The sequence below is a fragment of the Ctenopharyngodon idella genome, chromosome 4 (assembly GCF_019924925.1).
Source record: "Ctenopharyngodon idella isolate HZGC_01 chromosome 4, HZGC01, whole genome shotgun sequence".
Classification (NCBI taxonomy): domain Eukaryota; kingdom Metazoa; phylum Chordata; class Actinopteri; order Cypriniformes; family Xenocyprididae; genus Ctenopharyngodon; species Ctenopharyngodon idella.
Genome location: NC_067223.1, coordinates 29595195 through 29613127, shown reverse-complemented (window position 1 = coordinate 29613127; position 17933 = coordinate 29595195). Strand labels below are relative to the sequence as shown.

Sequence of the window (17933 nt, the reverse complement as noted above, 5' to 3'; positions counted from 1 at the left end):
CAAGAGGTTAAACCATAAATTCCCCACTGTTGCCACAAGTGCTGCCATGGAGCTGCCATCATACATCTGCATGATGGCCATAGTATGCAAGGAAGCACCAGCACAATTTGCCACCATATATGTATTGCCCACTAAACTGGAAAATGTTCTGAATGGCTTAGTGGTCAATATCGGGACTTTCAAGAATGACAAAGCGTCGGGGGGAGAGATAAAATGCTAGCGTCTCTTCCACCCGGGGCATTAACCCATAGCCATTCTCTTTTGAGCCCATCATGTTAGAATACACATTAGCTGATGGGCTCGATAAACGAGACGAGAATGTCTTCTTCCACAATTTTGATAGGTCAGCATGGAGATCATAGAAGAAGCCTACACTGAGGTTGTGCTTGGGTCAGCAGAAAGCGTTCATCCAGTTTACTTTTACGCTTTACTTCTTGTTATTTATGGGGCCACTCGATGTTTAGTTTGGCCACTTCCCAAGATACAACCTCAACCAGCTCCTCATATGCAGGGGAGGAGGGTGGCGAATCCTCAATATCCCCTGCCTCAATGCTGAGAACTTCCAGTTCCTCAGAACTGGAGAGCTCAAGCATCAAGCTCTCGCTCGGGATGGAAGAAGACACAAAGCGGGCTTCCGTATCCCAAACACAAGATCTGTAACCTGCAGATAAAGGCGGAGAAAGGGCTGGAGCCGTCTCAACCTCCTCTGCAAGTTCCATTTGCAAACCCCATGAATTGAGATGCTGAGCCACCTCGGCAGACGCGAGTCCCGAATCGCAAGGAACACAAGCCTGGTCCGCTTTTGTCAGGACAAACAACACCAAATAGGACAAACAATGTTAAATGACAATTTCACACACACTGCGCACTTGCTGAAGAAAAGAAGCTGACGCTGTTTTGTGCCAGCTTATCTTTGTAGCTTCCGTGGTGTGCCGTCACACACTATGATGCAATGCCAATCAGGATTGGACTAGTTTCACACGTGCTTCAGAGGCTGTCATGCTGGAGGCGTTCCCTAAGGTGTCGTAATTCGACACAGGGCAAGTTCCCTTGAAAGGGAACAGTTCTGGTTCTGGGATCAGCACGAATATTTTTGTTTGGAGACCGAATTCACCCCACACAATAGATGGTGCTGATTTACACACACACAGACACACACACGTTCCCTTTGCATAGAAAGTTAGTGCCAAAAACACATCTGTGCAGGTCAGCTTCACATTCTATATGAATAAACCTTAAGAAATGGTCCTCAATTTCCAGCCCTAGGAGTAAAGGATTTTGGGTCTGTGCTCTGTGGATTATCCTGTAGGTAGACTGACCTCTACAGACTGAAGGACACAGCATGTCACATCACATATGACGATTGTGCTGAGACCTTGAGGACTCCAGCAGATTAAACTGATTGAAATTTCATTTGTCTCTTTTCTACCTCTCTCTTTTCTCATCTCTCCCTCTCTCCTTTCTCTTCCCCTCTGGTGGACTGTGTCCTCCTTTTGTGCACTTATATCTGGAACAATATTAAACTTGTAAGGCACATACATACTGTACAGCTGCTTTGAAAAAATATATACTGTGTAAAGCACTATAACATTAAAACGCACTTGACTTGGATGCTAGAATGTAACTATAGGGTCTTCTGGGTTGTATTCTATGGAATTTTTTGTTTGTTTTATCAAAAATCATATATCCGATCACTTTGAAAAAGTGATAGCACGTCTTCTCAACAAGCCACGGTACAAATTAGGACTTCAGAAGAAACAGCCATTATAAAGACATAAGAAGAAATGGCAACAGATGAAATCTCAGAAATAATTCATTTATAACAAGCTTCATTTATAAGGATGCTTTTACATAGTTTACAAGTAAAAATGTGCCACAAAATACACTGCTACAGTGAGGTGGATAAATTGTTAAATGTAGTACTGCCGTAATAAGTGCAATTTAAAGTGTTTAACTAGTTTGCACTTACATGTAATCAGATAAGATATGGAATATGTGTATTTGGCGTGCTGTCTGGGGAGAGGGCTCAGAGCTCAGAATTTTTTGAGGCTGGGATAAAAGTAATTGAGAGTGAGGAGCTGGGGTGGAGGAGGGATGCTGGAAAACTGTTGTGGTGCAGAGGTGAGTCAGCTCTCTCTCTCTCTCTCTCTCTCTCTCTATATATATATGCCTCCTCTTGTGCTGATTGGTTAGATTATCTAAGCATGCTCCTCCCGAACTTTGTTAATAAAACATCATTAACTGTGGATCATTTATCATTGCTTTGGCACAAAATGCATTCAATGACTGCTTCTTTCAATTTAGCCGGATTATTTTCTCACTTACACACAAACATCACAAAAACTCTATGTACCTATGTACCAATTTACACATTTACATACTCTTTTCAAATAGTGAATAAGAGAGCACATTTGCTACATTTCTACTGTAATACCATATTGAAATATATTCGGAATCTAAAAAAATAACAATTAAAAAAAAAAAAAAATACTATCAAAACAAATAGATGTAGCTGAACACCTACACAAGTGTTAGCCTTTCAATTTCATAATCATCTATACAAAAGGAGAAAACTTTGTCCATGTTGACATCACAGTAAAAAAAATATTTCTATGTAAAATATACTGCAGTGAATTATAAACAGTAGAGAGTGTCATTCTTGTTTTGTAAAGAAACTTTACAAAAGCAAACATTGTATAATGCTACATGTTTTTAGGTCGTTGTTTTATGAGTGACAAAGTGTGTTTGGTTGACAACCTTTGCTAGTGTTATGGAAGAATGACTTGATTTGAGACAAGTATGAAGTGTTTTGGTAGTTTTAGTGCATTTTGAATGTGAAATTAACTGCTGTGCCAAGCTGAAAGTTGGTTAGGAGAACTGTGTGAAGAGTTTTCAAAAAGTGACGTAAGTATTGAGAAAAAACTGTATTCAAAATATGATTCACATTTTGCATACAATGTGGCATATTACATTTAGACAAGTTTTCTGACTCTTAATACAGTTCTACATACATAGGCACATTGTGTATTCGTTAAACAGTTAATGATTAAGTTAACAATTATGCAGCCTTCCCCAGTCTGTGGAAGAACCTAGAAGCAACACTTTCATCTATAAAAATACTGTTCTCACAGGATGCATTCCCCCAAATGAACAGGATGCATTCCCCCATCTCCCAAATGAATGATACACAGCTAGCTCTCCATTCCAGCAGAATACCGATATAAAATGCAAACAAATGAGCCTCAATTTCTGACATACATCCACAGATATTATAAAATAGCATTTTTTCTTGGTTCAGTAAAAGTTACATGTGCGGTGCTTCTTGTGTCAACAGCATATGACATTTTCCTTTAATTATTTATTTTTTGAATGCCTCTTCTTTTTCTTATATTAATGTAAATAATAATATCACAAAAAAAAGCATTCTCCCACCTTTGGTAATAATAAAATACATTGCTTCATGTGCCGCTTTGCCAGTACTCTTTAAATTATACTTAATTACATAATTCAGAACAAAAGTGGAAGACATGTTACTTCTTCAGATGATATTTTTCGGTGAAAATTCTTATTTTGGTCATACTTCCAAGATGCAGAATCTGTGATTCCAAACTACAGATCCACATCGATGTGGTGACTGACAGAAAACATTAGATTCATCCGCGCTGAGGAGCCGTGCCGATACACAACCCACGTAAAGATGATAATTCCGCAAATAACTGCAATTGCAGATTTCAAACAGAGATGGTGACAAAGAGGCAAAACTTATGGACTGCAGCTTTAAGTTTTGTCTGATGCAGTTTCATTTTATATTGTATATGATTATACTAAATAAGAGAGTATCTGGCAGCAATTATAGTCTACCATACACACCAACTATTAGAGGTTTGATAAAAAAAAGACTGTTATGTAATAGTTTTAAGGGTAGTTAAGTGTTTTGATTGATAGTCCCCCAAATATGATCTTACCGTCCACGCAGGCCGGCCTGGCTCTCGTTGTCCCCGCAATCTGTCCTTTCTTACATGCACAGCGGGCCGTCTGTCTGGCAATCGTCCTGCGTGGCTGACTGCTGTCTCTGTCTAGAGTGACAATCTCACAGGTGCCTGCTGCCAGTTGACCTGCAAGACATAACCAAAGACAGAAGAGGAGTTCAGAGGGGAACGTTGCGAAAAATGACCATAGCAGACAGGTTTCTGGCTTATTCAGTTTGCTTTTTTATAGTTAGAATGGAGTTCTCTCAGTTATGCTTTGTTTAGGTATCAACTTTTATCTTAAAATTATCTTAAAGTTCCTAAATAAAAAATAGTCAAATGAGACAATTGTAGACATGCAGTAAGAGTAATGTAATTTGGGCGGCATAGCTTGAATAATTTGAATTTGATAAGAAATGTTTGATTTCATATTAAAATGTTAAACAAGAAATTGTTGAGATTTCTTCAGTAACTCTAGAGAAGACAGTTCTTACATTTTCTCAGTAAAAACGTAAGAGGAGACAACAATCTTGTTGTCTATGAAAAAATTGATCATTTTTATTGACTTTCCTTTTCTCTGTCAGTGTGTTCTGGAGATGAAAATACAAGTACAGCACGAATCCACTTGTGTCATGAAGTTGGCGATTGGCTGGCTATATCAGGATATAGCATGGCATCTCAGACATTTTTGCTTAATTTAAGCAATTTCAACCAAGCCTGAACACTTGTAAACACTTCATAAAAAACAATTTATACATTTATTTCCTATAATTCAAGTAAAATGATAAAAATCAACAAAACAACTTCAAGGAATTTCAAATCTTTAGTTAGGACCCTTTGTCACCTTCTGCCCCTCTGTGCAGCCCTCAGATTAACCTGGATGTGAAGCTGGTCTACAGGGAATCTGCTTCCTGCTCCAGACCTGAGAATTCTGATTGGCAGTGAGTCAGAACTGTGATTTAAACTGACCCAGAGTCAGCGTGCTGAGGTAGAGCAGGGTTAATTAACTTAACGCACAGGTCACATTCAGGCTAATGGAGAATCTTAAGATACACAGCCGTACTGCCGCACCAAATGTATGTGTGTGGGCAAAGGTTAAACAACGTCAAGCTTAACAAGATGTTTGTGTTTTCATGGAATTTATATAACCTTTAGCCTTAAAGATTGCAGAGTGTGTATGTTGGATTATGTAAAAATCCATTTATTAGTGTGTTTGCTGTCTAGATGAGACTTGGTAAGCTCTGCAGGTGATGAGAAAAACAACTTCCTGATATTTTATAATTTGGCTGCGGTTCTGTTCATAAAGCCCATACATTCTAATAAGTGGGTTTCACAACTTCTTTAAAAATAATTTCTCCCATGTTTTTCCTTACAGATTGCTTTAAAATAAATAAATAATTGAATAAAATAAATAGAGCCAATTAGAAGTCTGAAACTTGAACTCTGAACAAACATCAATGTTATTTATTTATTTCCTCTGTTAATTGCAGAGCCTTCTGCAAGCAAGTGAGCTGTGTGAAACACAAATTTGCGAATGTGTACATTTCCTTCCTTCCCCTGATTTCCATTTCCCTCAAACCATTAAAAGAAAAAAAAGGATAAAAAAATCATGAAACACTTTATAACAAAAATCTCTAGAATAAACGTGACCTATGATGAAAAATAAAATAATAATAATAATAAAAAAATCAGGAAAATGTTCTCTCCTTTCTAGATTGTCTCTCCTCCTATGATAAAAGCTATTTCTTTATTTCTCTTTGCATCAAGTCTCTTTTCATTTATATTCCTCCCCTCCTCCATGCTTCTGGATGATGTGGGATAATGATATGTCATATGTGCGTAGCAGCGGGAAATCCATCTTTCTCTTTAACACTCATTTCTGCAGAGATTGCATTTGTCTGCCAGATCTGAAAATCCCCAACAGGAACTGCAAAAAACCTTCCTCTTACATTGCTATAAGCATAGTAAGACACTAAGAGATGAGATGAAGCCCTTTTGAAAATCTCCTTTTTGTCAGCAGTTCCTTTATCAGCATTCTTGCACTGAATAACATTCTTCGGCTTTTTGTCCTAGTTTAGACTGTTATCCTGTGCTCCACTGGTATTGAATTAATATATTACTTGAAAATTATCATTTTTTTTTTAGAGCCGCTCTAATATGTATCTTTAAAGGGCTCAGATTTTTATCGATCTTTTGTGAAAGAGCTTGAGTACTATGGAAACATACTGCAGCTTTCATTAGCTGCAACTCCTATCACTGAAATGTAGTTATGATACTTCTTAGATACCCCTTTTCTTTAGTTTTCATATGCAAGGATCAACCAAGCAATAACTGTGGATAGATGCAATTATTAATGTGAAGGACCTTTTACTGGTGCGCATGTCAGGTTTAGAAGGTATTCATCCTGATTAATGCCAATGCTACATACAGATCTAAGACACTTATTAGGTGTTCAGAACCATGGCTCGCCCAATTACAGGATAGATACTATTATTTCTAAGGACCAGGGGTCTAATTTATAAAATGTGGCATAGAAACCATCCTACATTCGATCATTTCTCAAATATGTGTGATTCAGAGAACGAATATACGCACAAAAAATGCAAATGATCTTGAAATTGTGGTTTCTTGAACTGAATGGTTTCGGATCTCCGCCTTGTAAATGCCCCCTAATTAATGTCATTAACATATAAAAGAGCACCAGTCAATGTCCAAATCCTTTACTTGAGAATCATGAACGGCAAGAATTGCTTAGATTTCCAAATACTCGCAGTACTCTGACTCTCTGGCACAATGAAAAGTGCATACGTCCGCTTAGACCCTGACGTGGTGCTAAGCACTTTACCACATCAAAGACCATTTTTTATAATTATGAACGTTGCCATGGATTTTAGTGTGGATCAAATTTGTGCGTATGCACTTAAGTTCCTATCAGGGCTTTCCCTTTTTTTTTCATCTGCTAACAAGCATCGGCCAATACAGGGGTGTCAGTAGCATTCTTATGAATGAGGCCCTAGAAACACTAATAATAAGAATAAGATGTGGTCAAGTCTGTAAAACATTTTGAAGCTCCTGACTCTGCAGCACTCATTGCTCTGCATATCCTTCTGAAGGAATGAACCTGACGTCCCTTCAAGACTCCTCAGAGGCAGAGAGAAGGAAATGAAAAACTAATTTATGACTAATCAGTAAATCTCAGGGAAATATAGCATATAAAGAGTTTCCTTGAACTATGACTCTGAGATCAGCACAAATATTTTTGTGGAGACCGAATTCACAGAACACAATAGATGGTGCTGATCTACACACACACACACGCACGCACGCACGCACACACACACACACACACACACACACACAGACACGTCTGGTTTACTATCCTTGTAGGGACTCTCCATAGACGTAATGGTAATTATACTGTAGAAACTGTATATTTTATCACTAACCCTACCCCTACCCCTACCCCTAAACCTACCCATCACAGAAAACTGTTTTTAAGAGTTTTGAAAACAGCATATTAGCATTTTTCTCAGTTGATTTGACACATTTTTCCAAACTCTTCTTACTGCTTTTACTGCTCTTAAATCAATTTCTGTAACACAGCCTACTAAACACACTCTTACATTAACCAAACAGTTCAACTTTACTGCATAATGAAGCAAATGTTCTTGAATGTCATTAGCGTATTTTTTTCTGGTAATGCATTTATTAAAAGTAAATGCTATCATTAAAACAGGTGTTCTCTATTGATTTTATAACATTCAGCTACAGACCCACAAATACATTAATAAAAATACATGTTTATCGTAGTTCTTCAGTGAGGAGTTTTTGTTATAAAAGTTTCTTCCCCCTACCCCAAAAAATATTACATACACAAACATGCAGTGAATGTTTACTGTTGTACAGTACTGCAATCAGTGAAATTTATTGATAACGTCTCTAATTTACATCTGGCCAGAGAATTTCATCACAGAATATATTATCATACATTGTCAGAAAAAAAAAATCAATAAAAAGAGCTGCAAATGTTTTTCCCTGATATACAAAAATTTTGGTTGGCTGTGTGAACACATTTGAGAATTTATGCATATGATTTGTAATTTGTACGAAATTAATGAAAACTTACAATCTGTTTTAGGACGGTTACAAAGTGTTCAGATCACCGTGTTAATTGTTCTGTGAGCAGTGATCTGAGTTTGAAGAAATGTGTCAAATCGATTGAGAAAACTGTAAATGTATTTTGTGTGAAAGCAATAAAAAATTATTCACAGTTTGGTGCATACTCTGCTTCGCTGGCATTGTGACTTCAGTTTTGACAATGCATGTTAGCAATCAATCCAATCAATCAATCAATCCATAAAAAGTCATGGATATAGTTAGTTAAACATAGCATTTCTCTTACTTTTCTTTAAGCTCCATCTTTTTCCCTAGGCTTATTAGATCAATACCTTGTGCAATATCATTAGATAAATGTTCAACCGCAGCATGGACACCTAAAGTGAAACTGTAATTAATTTGGTGTTTTTGCAAAGCCCGAAGGCTCTTGTAGTTAGTGACGGTAGAGGTGTCAGTGTCAATGCATTTACGTAGTTCCTTCAGTACTTGTGATACTAAAACATCTAAAAGCTTATGTTAATGGCAGACATTTGCTAAATCTGAGCTCTATTTATAACTTGAGTGCTTTAGTGTTTAAAAAAAAGTGAAATGTTGAATTGCTGGAAGTCACTTACGAGGATGCCTCTATAATTGCTGAGTCATTTAGAAAAAAAAAAAAAATGTTATTCATCCATTTACTAGAAAAAGGGAGCAGAGAGAAATGGATGAATTTGACATTTTAAAATCTCCCGGCTGGTAGGCATGTCTTTAAATTTCTACTGGGCCAAATCTAGGTATCAGCAGGGGAGGACTGGGCCCTCCCAAATGTCTGTTTTGCACTAACCAAATAGAACTTGCAACAGAAGTCAAGTAGTTGACTAAAGTAAAGTAAAAGATGGCAAAGTCCATAAAATTGGACAGAAGCTTTTATATCTGAGTGAAGAGTAGAGCATTTGAGTCATGCGCAGACCGCAAAACTGACAGGAGCAGCTCTGATGGAAGACAGTGACTGGATCTAAAACCTTCAAATGATACACATCTCATATCTGCGTTTCTGTAAGTTACCAGAATCACACATGAAAACCCACAAGACATGCTAGACATCCAAATGTGCAATGCAGAGTGGCTCTCTCACACTGTATTTTGTGACAAAAAACTAGTTGTCCAGTACAGTTCCATTCACATAGCAGAGATTTGCTGAAAATAAGGATGTTAGTCCCAGACAATATTAAAAAGCTACACTAAACGTGCATTTGGGTCCATATCATGGTCAATCAACACTGTACGGTATAAAAAAAAAAAAAACAGAAATATATATAATAACAACTGTCCAACCAGAATATCTGCCAGCCCTTCTTTCTTTAGCTAGCAAGAACCGAGCCAGAAGTTCCTTAACTTGTAATACAGTGCAAAATGTCACTACTTTTCTTCTTAAAAAAAATACAAAAATTAAACTAGAATTTTACATTTTCAGTGTAAGGTAGAGAAAAGGGCATTTGAAAACACTGAATTTTAGTGGGAATGCTATACATCCTGAATAGGAGTGAATAACAGCTCACTGCCAAATAACCTAACCTGTAGCTTAATTGTTATTGTATGTGTAATGAGGAAGCACACCAAAACAAGGGATTCAAAAGGGATTCAAACTTGGTGTGTTGCACCCAAATACACATTAGTTACGATCAACGTCACCTTTTATGTTCAGAATTTTCATTTTCCCTTTAAGGGTTTTCTTTCTTTCTTTCTTTTTGTTAATCAAAAAGCATTGTTCATCAAAAGGCACTCTAAATGTGAGCAATAGTGATGCTTGCCTTAGCTTTACAAATCACAGATGTCAGCACAGCCCTTTATAGCTGATGTTTCTAGAGACTTCTGTTGAATATTGATTTTTTTTTTTTCAAGATTCATTGGTTCAGAGGTCAACTCTATGACCTTCTCAACTCATCTGCCGACACAACAGAATAACCAGAAAAGCATTCATCGCTATTCCTACTACTCACTTCCTTTCAGCTTATAGTTTCGATCTATGTTGGTAAACAAATGTTTTGTCTTCCAAGTAAATCTTGTTGATGGCCTCTTATAACCTTGGCATTAAACAGAAACTGTTGTCCACAAGGAAAAGCTGGTATTGAGTATATATACAGTTTTCTGATTTGTTCTTCTCATGATTTCCTATTGTGTCTCCTTGAAATCAAAGTGTTATTATAGAGTCTTTGGACATAGCATCAGCACATCACTAAAATGACAACATCTCAAACAACAATATTAATTGATTTATTAATCATCTCAAACAACACCTCTGATTGATTATGACATAATCTCCAACTGCTTAATTACGCATTCATTTCCAACAAAATTATTATGGCATCACCTCCAACAACACGTACTGATTTGAATATGACATCACCTCTAAAATCACTTAGTTTGATTATGCTATTAATTACAGAATGTAGTGTTGTACTTTATTTTGATGGCCTACTTTAGATATTCTACTAACTAGTAACTTGTCAACTAACTCTCAGAGTATTAGTAGACTGTAGTAGACTCTTAGTAGACTGTTATGTTAGGGTTAGGTGTTAGGGTTCGGGTAAGCAGAATTTACTTATAGTCAGTAGAATGTCTGTTGGGGAGCATCAAAATAAAGTGTTAGCAGATATTAAGCAGACAATCTACTAATACTCTAGTTGACATGTAGTTGCAAAGTTACTTATAGTTAGTAGAATGTCTAAATGGATCATCAAAATAAAGTTAATACTGGTGCTTGAGTTCCAATTTCCCCTGTGTTTTAGTGACTGTGATCGTTTGGAACCTTCATGTGAACTAAAATCAATGTAAAGCAACTCAATTAAGCAAGCTGTGATTCCAAATAGCCTTCACAAACTCTATGTGTGACTCTTGGATGGTCTTGTCTTACTTCTAGCCAGCAGGGTAGTTTTAAACGATGCCCTTAACAAGCGTAATCAGTGGTGAGCCCCAGCACAGCGTCCCAACACAGCACATCACCTCATTTCAGCAACATCCGACTGTTGCCAATCCGTTTGCCGGCTTCAGTTTCACTGTTGGGGCTCATGCTGTAGGAAATGTCGCATCTGCTGCAGAAAGCATGCAGTATATCAATAACAAATGCCACTCACGGGGCTTATTGCTTTTATAAAACGGTTACCACACAATACAAATATTAAAGCCAAAAAATATGTATCAATACAACTTTCATGAAGTAAAATCATTAAAAGCCTGGAAAAAATAGTCTCTGACCGTGAACAGCAAACAGAAGTTATATGTATTACACCATTAGATGGCGGCAAAGATTGTCTTTATGAGCGAGTCACTCAGTCGCAAAGACTTTTATATTGCAACTTATTGTGAACACGGAACTAAGAAGAAAATGACAAATGCTTTGACTAGCGCTGTCAGTGTCAGCAGGGCACGGGGAAACCCATTAAATGTAACAAGATTGCAGCGGACATTCAAACAGATTTTTTATTATGAACATAGGACTGACCTGAAGGAAAATGCTAAACCTGAATGTAGGTAATACACTCGGTCACTCGATATCTCTCTCACAATACTCTTCTACATAATGCAGTAAGCTTCAATGAACAAAATCAATTGGGAACAAACATATGTTTACGTTGCTAAGAGTGGCTGCTAAGACAGACACAGCAACATACACACTCAGTGGTGCAGCGATACTTATGTAATGCGGTCAGCTGTATGTTTTCGGGAATTTTACAACGGCTTCGAACGTGGCTCAACCAATCAGAATCAAAGGCAGGAACTATCTGTTTTATAATGAATAATTAACACCTTTGCAACTTCATAGCAATGCATTAAAAACCAGTTAAGACACCCTAGTATTAGTTTGGATGGATCTCCAAATCAGAAATATCAGATCTGACCCTGGACACCGGATCCTGTCAAAAGATATCCGCAGAGGTGTAAAGAGTACCTGAAAACCATACTTGAGTAAAAGTGCTGATACCTTACATCGAAAATGACTCCACTATAAGTTACAAGTAACCAATTCCAATACGACTTGAGTAAAAGTCTTAAAGTATCTGATTTAATTAACAGTACTTAAGTATTTTACTCATGCTGAATGTAGGCTCAGAGATGCACTAGTCCTGAGAGACATGCCAGTGAAAATAAGAATCAATTGATTTGTAAGATGAGAAATCAAGTTTATTTTCTAAAATCAAAATAAAACTGAACACCTCAATGTTGCAATAAATCAAGGTTGACACAACAACCTTTTAAACGTCTACAAACTCTCAAGTCTCAGTTGAGCTCAAGTGCACAGAAAGGCCATAAGTAAACCAATATCCTTCAAAACGGTCTTGTCAATATAGTGGATAAATAAAACAATGTTAAATAAAATTATATAGTCAAAGTTTACTGTATGTGCTGGTTTGAGCCTCATCACCAGCTGCAATCATTTCCTCATCTAATAAATAAAACATCTGCGATCAGCAACTACCTGCTAATGCACTCACATTCACATAAAGTATCCTTGTTGACAAGTTTTGGGTGAGTAAGGCTGCATTTATACTGCAAGTCTTAATGCACAGATCCGATCTTTTGACCATATCCAATTTTTTGGCCAGTGTTTACATTTACTTTAGATGCGACTGGTATCCAATATCTGTGTTCACATTAATTCCCGCCCAAAATGATTGTCATTGATAGCTTTGCATGCACATGGTAGACCCTCGGGTTTTGAATGGCCGTGCTATTAAAATTATTTATATTCACGTCGGGTGGTCATGATTATCTGCCAGAATGGATAAGTTAACAGCTGTCAGTGTAATGGATGTTTTGCAGCACGAAATCTGACTGAATGAATATAGACTGGAAAATAAAGGTAATTTGCGTTTGTTATTTTATCTACAGTCGTTAAATGTAGGATTCTGAAGGGAAATAAAGAAGCAGGTAAGATTACATTTATTTGAATGAATGATAACGAGAGAGCGAGTGAAGGAGAGAGCGCACACGAGAGAGAGTAGCCTACTCAGTGAAGCTTTTGGTTTATTAAAATAAAAAATAAAAAAAAACACACGGCGATCTCTTTTAAATTAACCGGGCAGAGGGCGTGTGTGCGTGCGTGCAATTTCTTTCAAGGAAAAAATAGATAGACATATAAAGTTTCCACCTCAATAATAAAGCTGCAAGTTTTTAGTGCGAGTACATACAGACACGTCTGCTTCATAATACAACATTAAAGCTACCTTTTAGTGAGCAATCGTGCTGCTCTCGCCTTGTGGTGGCTTGGATTACCAATGGGAATCGGATATGCATGTTTAGACATAGGTCGCATGTCGAGAGATCAGATATGTATCTGATTTAAAACCACATTTGGAAGTGGCTCGGATCGGATGCGAAAAAATCGGATCTTGTGCGGATTTTTGTGTTTACTTGTGTGCAACTAATTCCGATCTGTGTCAGATGTGAGCAAAAGATCGGATTTTTTGTGCCAGTGTAAACGCAGCCTAAAGGCAAAATGCACAAGATATAGTACCTTCAATGCCCTTAGATGGCGATATCACTTCTTTATATCAGAAACAAACTGCTGCAGAAAAAGTTAGCTGCCATGAAAAATGTAATTTGTAATTGCATTACTCATCACAAATGTAGTGGAGTAAAAAGTACATTTACTTGCTCAAAAATGTAGTCAAGTAGAGAGTAAAAGTTGCCAATATCTTTGGTACTACAAAGTAGCTACAACTACAAAGTAGCCAAAAAGATACTTAAGTACAGTAACTAATTACATTTACTCAAGTACTTTACACCTCTGGATATCCGTTTTGTCTGGTACCCAAAACTAGTAAAACCCATCGACAGCAAGTCTTGTCTGGTACCCGAAACTCTATTAACAGTCTTCTATCAGCCTGAGGAAGCCAGGGAAGAGCAGACGCAGGAGACAAAGTGATGATGGTAAAAAGAGCAGGGTTCATTGAATAATCTTAGTTGCGTATGTTTCAATGCTCAAACTTCGTCTGACCAGCACAAATCCAACAAGTGTTATTATACCAAAGCACAAGCCATGGAAAATTAATGAAAATTTGTTCTGTGATGTTAATAACCTTGAAACGGAGACATTCACTTATCTCATGAAGAAACCACACAATCATAAGATTAAACAACAATAGAAAGGAAATAAGTATTCATGAATAAATGATTAAATGATAAATCAAATGATTTAAATGAAATTAAATCTAATGATTATGCAATTATATAATGGTTGCTCTCTTAAAGTAAAACGCACAGGCTGCTATTGAGAATCCTTAGATCATTCATAGCAACAGCATAGCGGTTCCTTAGAATTTAGTTCAATGGAAAAATTCAAATGCAAATGAATTTATGAACCATTTACCTAAAAATTCGGTCTTCTTGTGTTTCATGAACAAGGCTCATCAATTTGGTGTGCTTTTACTGCACTGCAAGCTTGTTACAACTCAGTTATGATACTGGATGAGTGTCTAAGTTGTGTGCTTTGTGAGCAAGTGTATCATTCACCTTTTAATTTATATGTATTGCAGACCAACTTCAATCAAATCATAATCCCATAAATTGCCCTGTCCTTGTAAGCAATTTTCTTATATGATCATCTTCCCTGTTTAATTTACTTGGATAATTCATGTTATTGAATAGAAAATGATCTAACTTTAGGTATTCACCTCTTTAATCACAAAAAATGATTTATAAATGGTTTATATATTGAATGATGATTTAATTCTATTCTCTCTTGTTTAAATGTGCTGGATTTTTTACTGAAGAATATTGACATTAAATAAATAATAAGCTGACATAAATTGATCAAATCATATAGAATGTTTTTATGGTGCTCTTTTATGCTCAAAGAACCATTACACAACCCGGTCTCAACCCTCAGGGACTTGTGGGGGGTTTGTATGAGTTTGTGTGGGATCAGAGGGGCTATAATCTGTGAGCAGGTTCGGGGTCCATGAGGCCATTCATTGTGCTTCATCAGCATGCAGTGAGGAGGACATTTCGCCTTCAGAGCGTGAATGCCGCCTTGAGATGGTCTGTCTTTAATCTCAGCTGGCGGGGTCTGATGCAGGATAAAGACACCATACATCCTCTCATCCGCCACTTCCTCCAGGTCCTCTCTAGACTTCCCTCTATCTCACTACCTCTTCATTCTCATCGTACCAACTCTTGCTGCGTTCAAATCCCTCATGATCCTAATGTGACTGGTCTGTTCAACTAAGGAGTGTGTGAGAATTTTGGGGGGTTTTGGGTGAGAAACACTGCGCTAAAAAGCTGTATAGTATATTTTGTGAAACCTAGCAAGACAAAAGACAATGAAAGGGTCTACAATGCTTAAGTTTTAAGACTACAAAATCTGGCAGTTCATTTTCAGTGGCTGAAATGCTGTGCATCTAATGTTGCCCTGTAGCTACAAATAAAAATGTCCAAGATAATGAAAATATTTTTCTTTACATTTTATTCACGTCATGCTGTTAGAAATGTGATCGCTGTATTCATGCTGTTTTTATGGATATTTCAACAATTATTTTTAACAAAAGTGATTTAATGAATCTAAACATGTCAAATGTTTTAACCATAAAGCATAAAGTATTCAACATATTTTCTTACATTCTTTAATAAATTTTGGAATGCACATTTTTTTTAAGGTAAAATATATTATTATTATTATCTAAATATCATAAGGTTTATTTTTTTGTTGTTGTTGTTTTTCAAGAACATGTTTTGTTTGGATAATACCACTTGACTGAATCTGACTAAACCTTGCCATGTCATAAAATTGCTAATTGTGTGTTTACACAATTTACATCATATCATTGACCCTTAAACCCTTACCTGAAGTCTATTATTCTTACTTGTGTGTTATAGTGAACTCCCCTTCCCATCCCTATGTGACCTTAACCAGAGGTGTGTTTCCTAAAAGCATTGTTAGGCAACTATGGTCGCAAATTCTGTTGTTATCAGCATAGTTCAACGTGTCAGTCTTTCCCGAAGCCATAGTTCCAACGAACATTTGCAAACAGCATCGCAAAGTTGTGTGGTTGGAAAGACAGCTCTCGAGCTGTGGTTAGAAGCATAGTTTGTTGTTTGCAAGACCTGTGGACTTAAGGTAACACTTTATTTTAGGGTCTTTTAACTAGTTGCTTATTAGCATGCATATTACTAGAATATTGGCTATTTATTAGTACTTACTAAGCACATATAAATGCCTTATCCTGCATTCTTAATACTACCCAATATCTAAACTTAACAACTACCTTACTAAATATTAATAAGCAGTAAATTAGGAGTTTATTGAGGGAAAAGTCGTAGTTAATAGTTTATATATGTTCCCTATACTAAAGTGTTACCGGACTTAATACATCATCCTTATCCTGACCAAAATAAGCAAGCTGACATTCAGTACAAATCTATCTTTTATTTCGAATACATACAAATGTCTTTTACGTTGTTTAGTTTTTATTAACAAGTTCGGGAGGAACACTTTCAAATGATCTATCCAATCAGCATAAGAGGAGGTCTATATTGGCTCTATATATATATATATATATATATATATATATATATATATATATATATATATATATATATATATAGCCGACTCACCCATGTTCCTTGACAGTTTTTCTGCATCCCTCCGCCACTCCGTCTCCTCACACTCGCCTGGTTACTATCCTAATCAGAGATACGGGGGAGTACTCTGGGTTTGGGCCAAAATACCGAGCTTGAAGCCCTCTCCTCGGACAGCACGCCAAATACGCAAGTGTGAACTCGTAAAACCGCCATTTTTGAAGAGTGCGCATGTTATTTGCTCTAGTACGTAAGAACGAGCCTATGATTGAATCTGGAAATGAAGCAAACTGAGAACTGAGAAAAATGAGAATTAGTCCTCAGATGTCTTGTCCAAAAGTTATAGGGAAAAATCTAATATTTCGACCACCTGCCTTACATCATTAACCAACGTGTTGGTTGAACAGTTTGTGACAATATGGTGTAACAGCCCATAGTTCTGCTACTATGAAGTATAGTAGGTTGTAGTACTACTTCTGTCCTCTAGGGGCTCTAAGCTCCTCCTCTAGCTTAAGTATTGTTTGGTTAAGAGGAAGCATGGCCGGCTTCTCATGCAGTCTTCCATGCAGTAGAGTCCAGATTGAGAAACATGTGTTTCAAGCTCAATCAATGTAAGTGGTTTTATGTTTAGTTAAGTCTTGTATTTTCTCACTAGAATACTTTATTCATGAATTGTAACTTTGTTTATCATGTTCACTCTATGTTGTATGGGTTTGTTAGCAAGCTAACACACATTCTATTCTATTGTAGAAGGACTCTTTTATATTGGTAGTTTAATACTACTAATATGTGCACTAAGTGGATGTGAGAAGCATTGCCTCATGGAGACTACTACATCGAATCCCTTAGTGAATTGTTTGGGATTCGGATAGGGATTGTTCACTCGAGGACTAAAGTGGTTGTTTGGGAGCACATGGTGGATGGTTATCGTGTTGGACTAGAGTTTGACGCTCACTAAACTATAAATCAACCTTGTTTATACAAATTTCTAAGTCTGCTGATTTATTTTGCTTTATTTTGCATTGTCTGTTGTTGTTTTTTTTTTGTTTTTGTGCCAGTTCTTCAATAATAGTTTTGTATCCTCATCTGTCTCTTTATTTGGATTGGGTACAAACTTTATTTCAGATAAACGCATACATTTATTTCTGAGGGCATATTTCATTTTAATCTTGGTGTAATATCATTTAAGGTGCATATATTAAATGTGGTTTGTTGGCCCCTCCCTTAAAATTATCATTAGCTGTGCCTTTTTAAATAGAGGAGGATGGTTATAATGGTTTCGGGAAACAGTTG

General features: G+C 36.7%; 1 protein-coding gene and 1 long non-coding RNA gene across 4 annotated transcripts in view; one reads left to right on the top strand and one right to left on the bottom strand.

Annotated features, from left to right (window-relative positions):
* The window catches only part of tafa5a (TAFA chemokine like family member 5a), a 141387-nt gene that overhangs the window by 45323 nt on the left and 78131 nt on the right, over window positions 1–17933 (bottom strand). For 2 of the 3 annotated variants that reach the window (XM_051890153.1, XM_051890154.1), the window contains exon 2: window positions 3966–4115. In XM_051890153.1, coding sequence (XP_051746113.1) covers window positions 3966–4115 — 150 coding nt within the window. Of the gene's footprint in view, window positions 1–1234; window positions 1329–3965; window positions 4116–14867; window positions 15160–17933 lie in introns of those variants that run through there. The other variant, XM_051890152.1, reaches the window with a different exon arrangement.
* LOC127510565 (uncharacterized) lies at window positions 17139–17723 on the top strand. The gene is made up of 2 exons (XR_007929671.1): window positions 17139–17251; window positions 17391–17723. It is a non-coding gene; the product is annotated as an uncharacterized LOC127510565 (long non-coding RNA).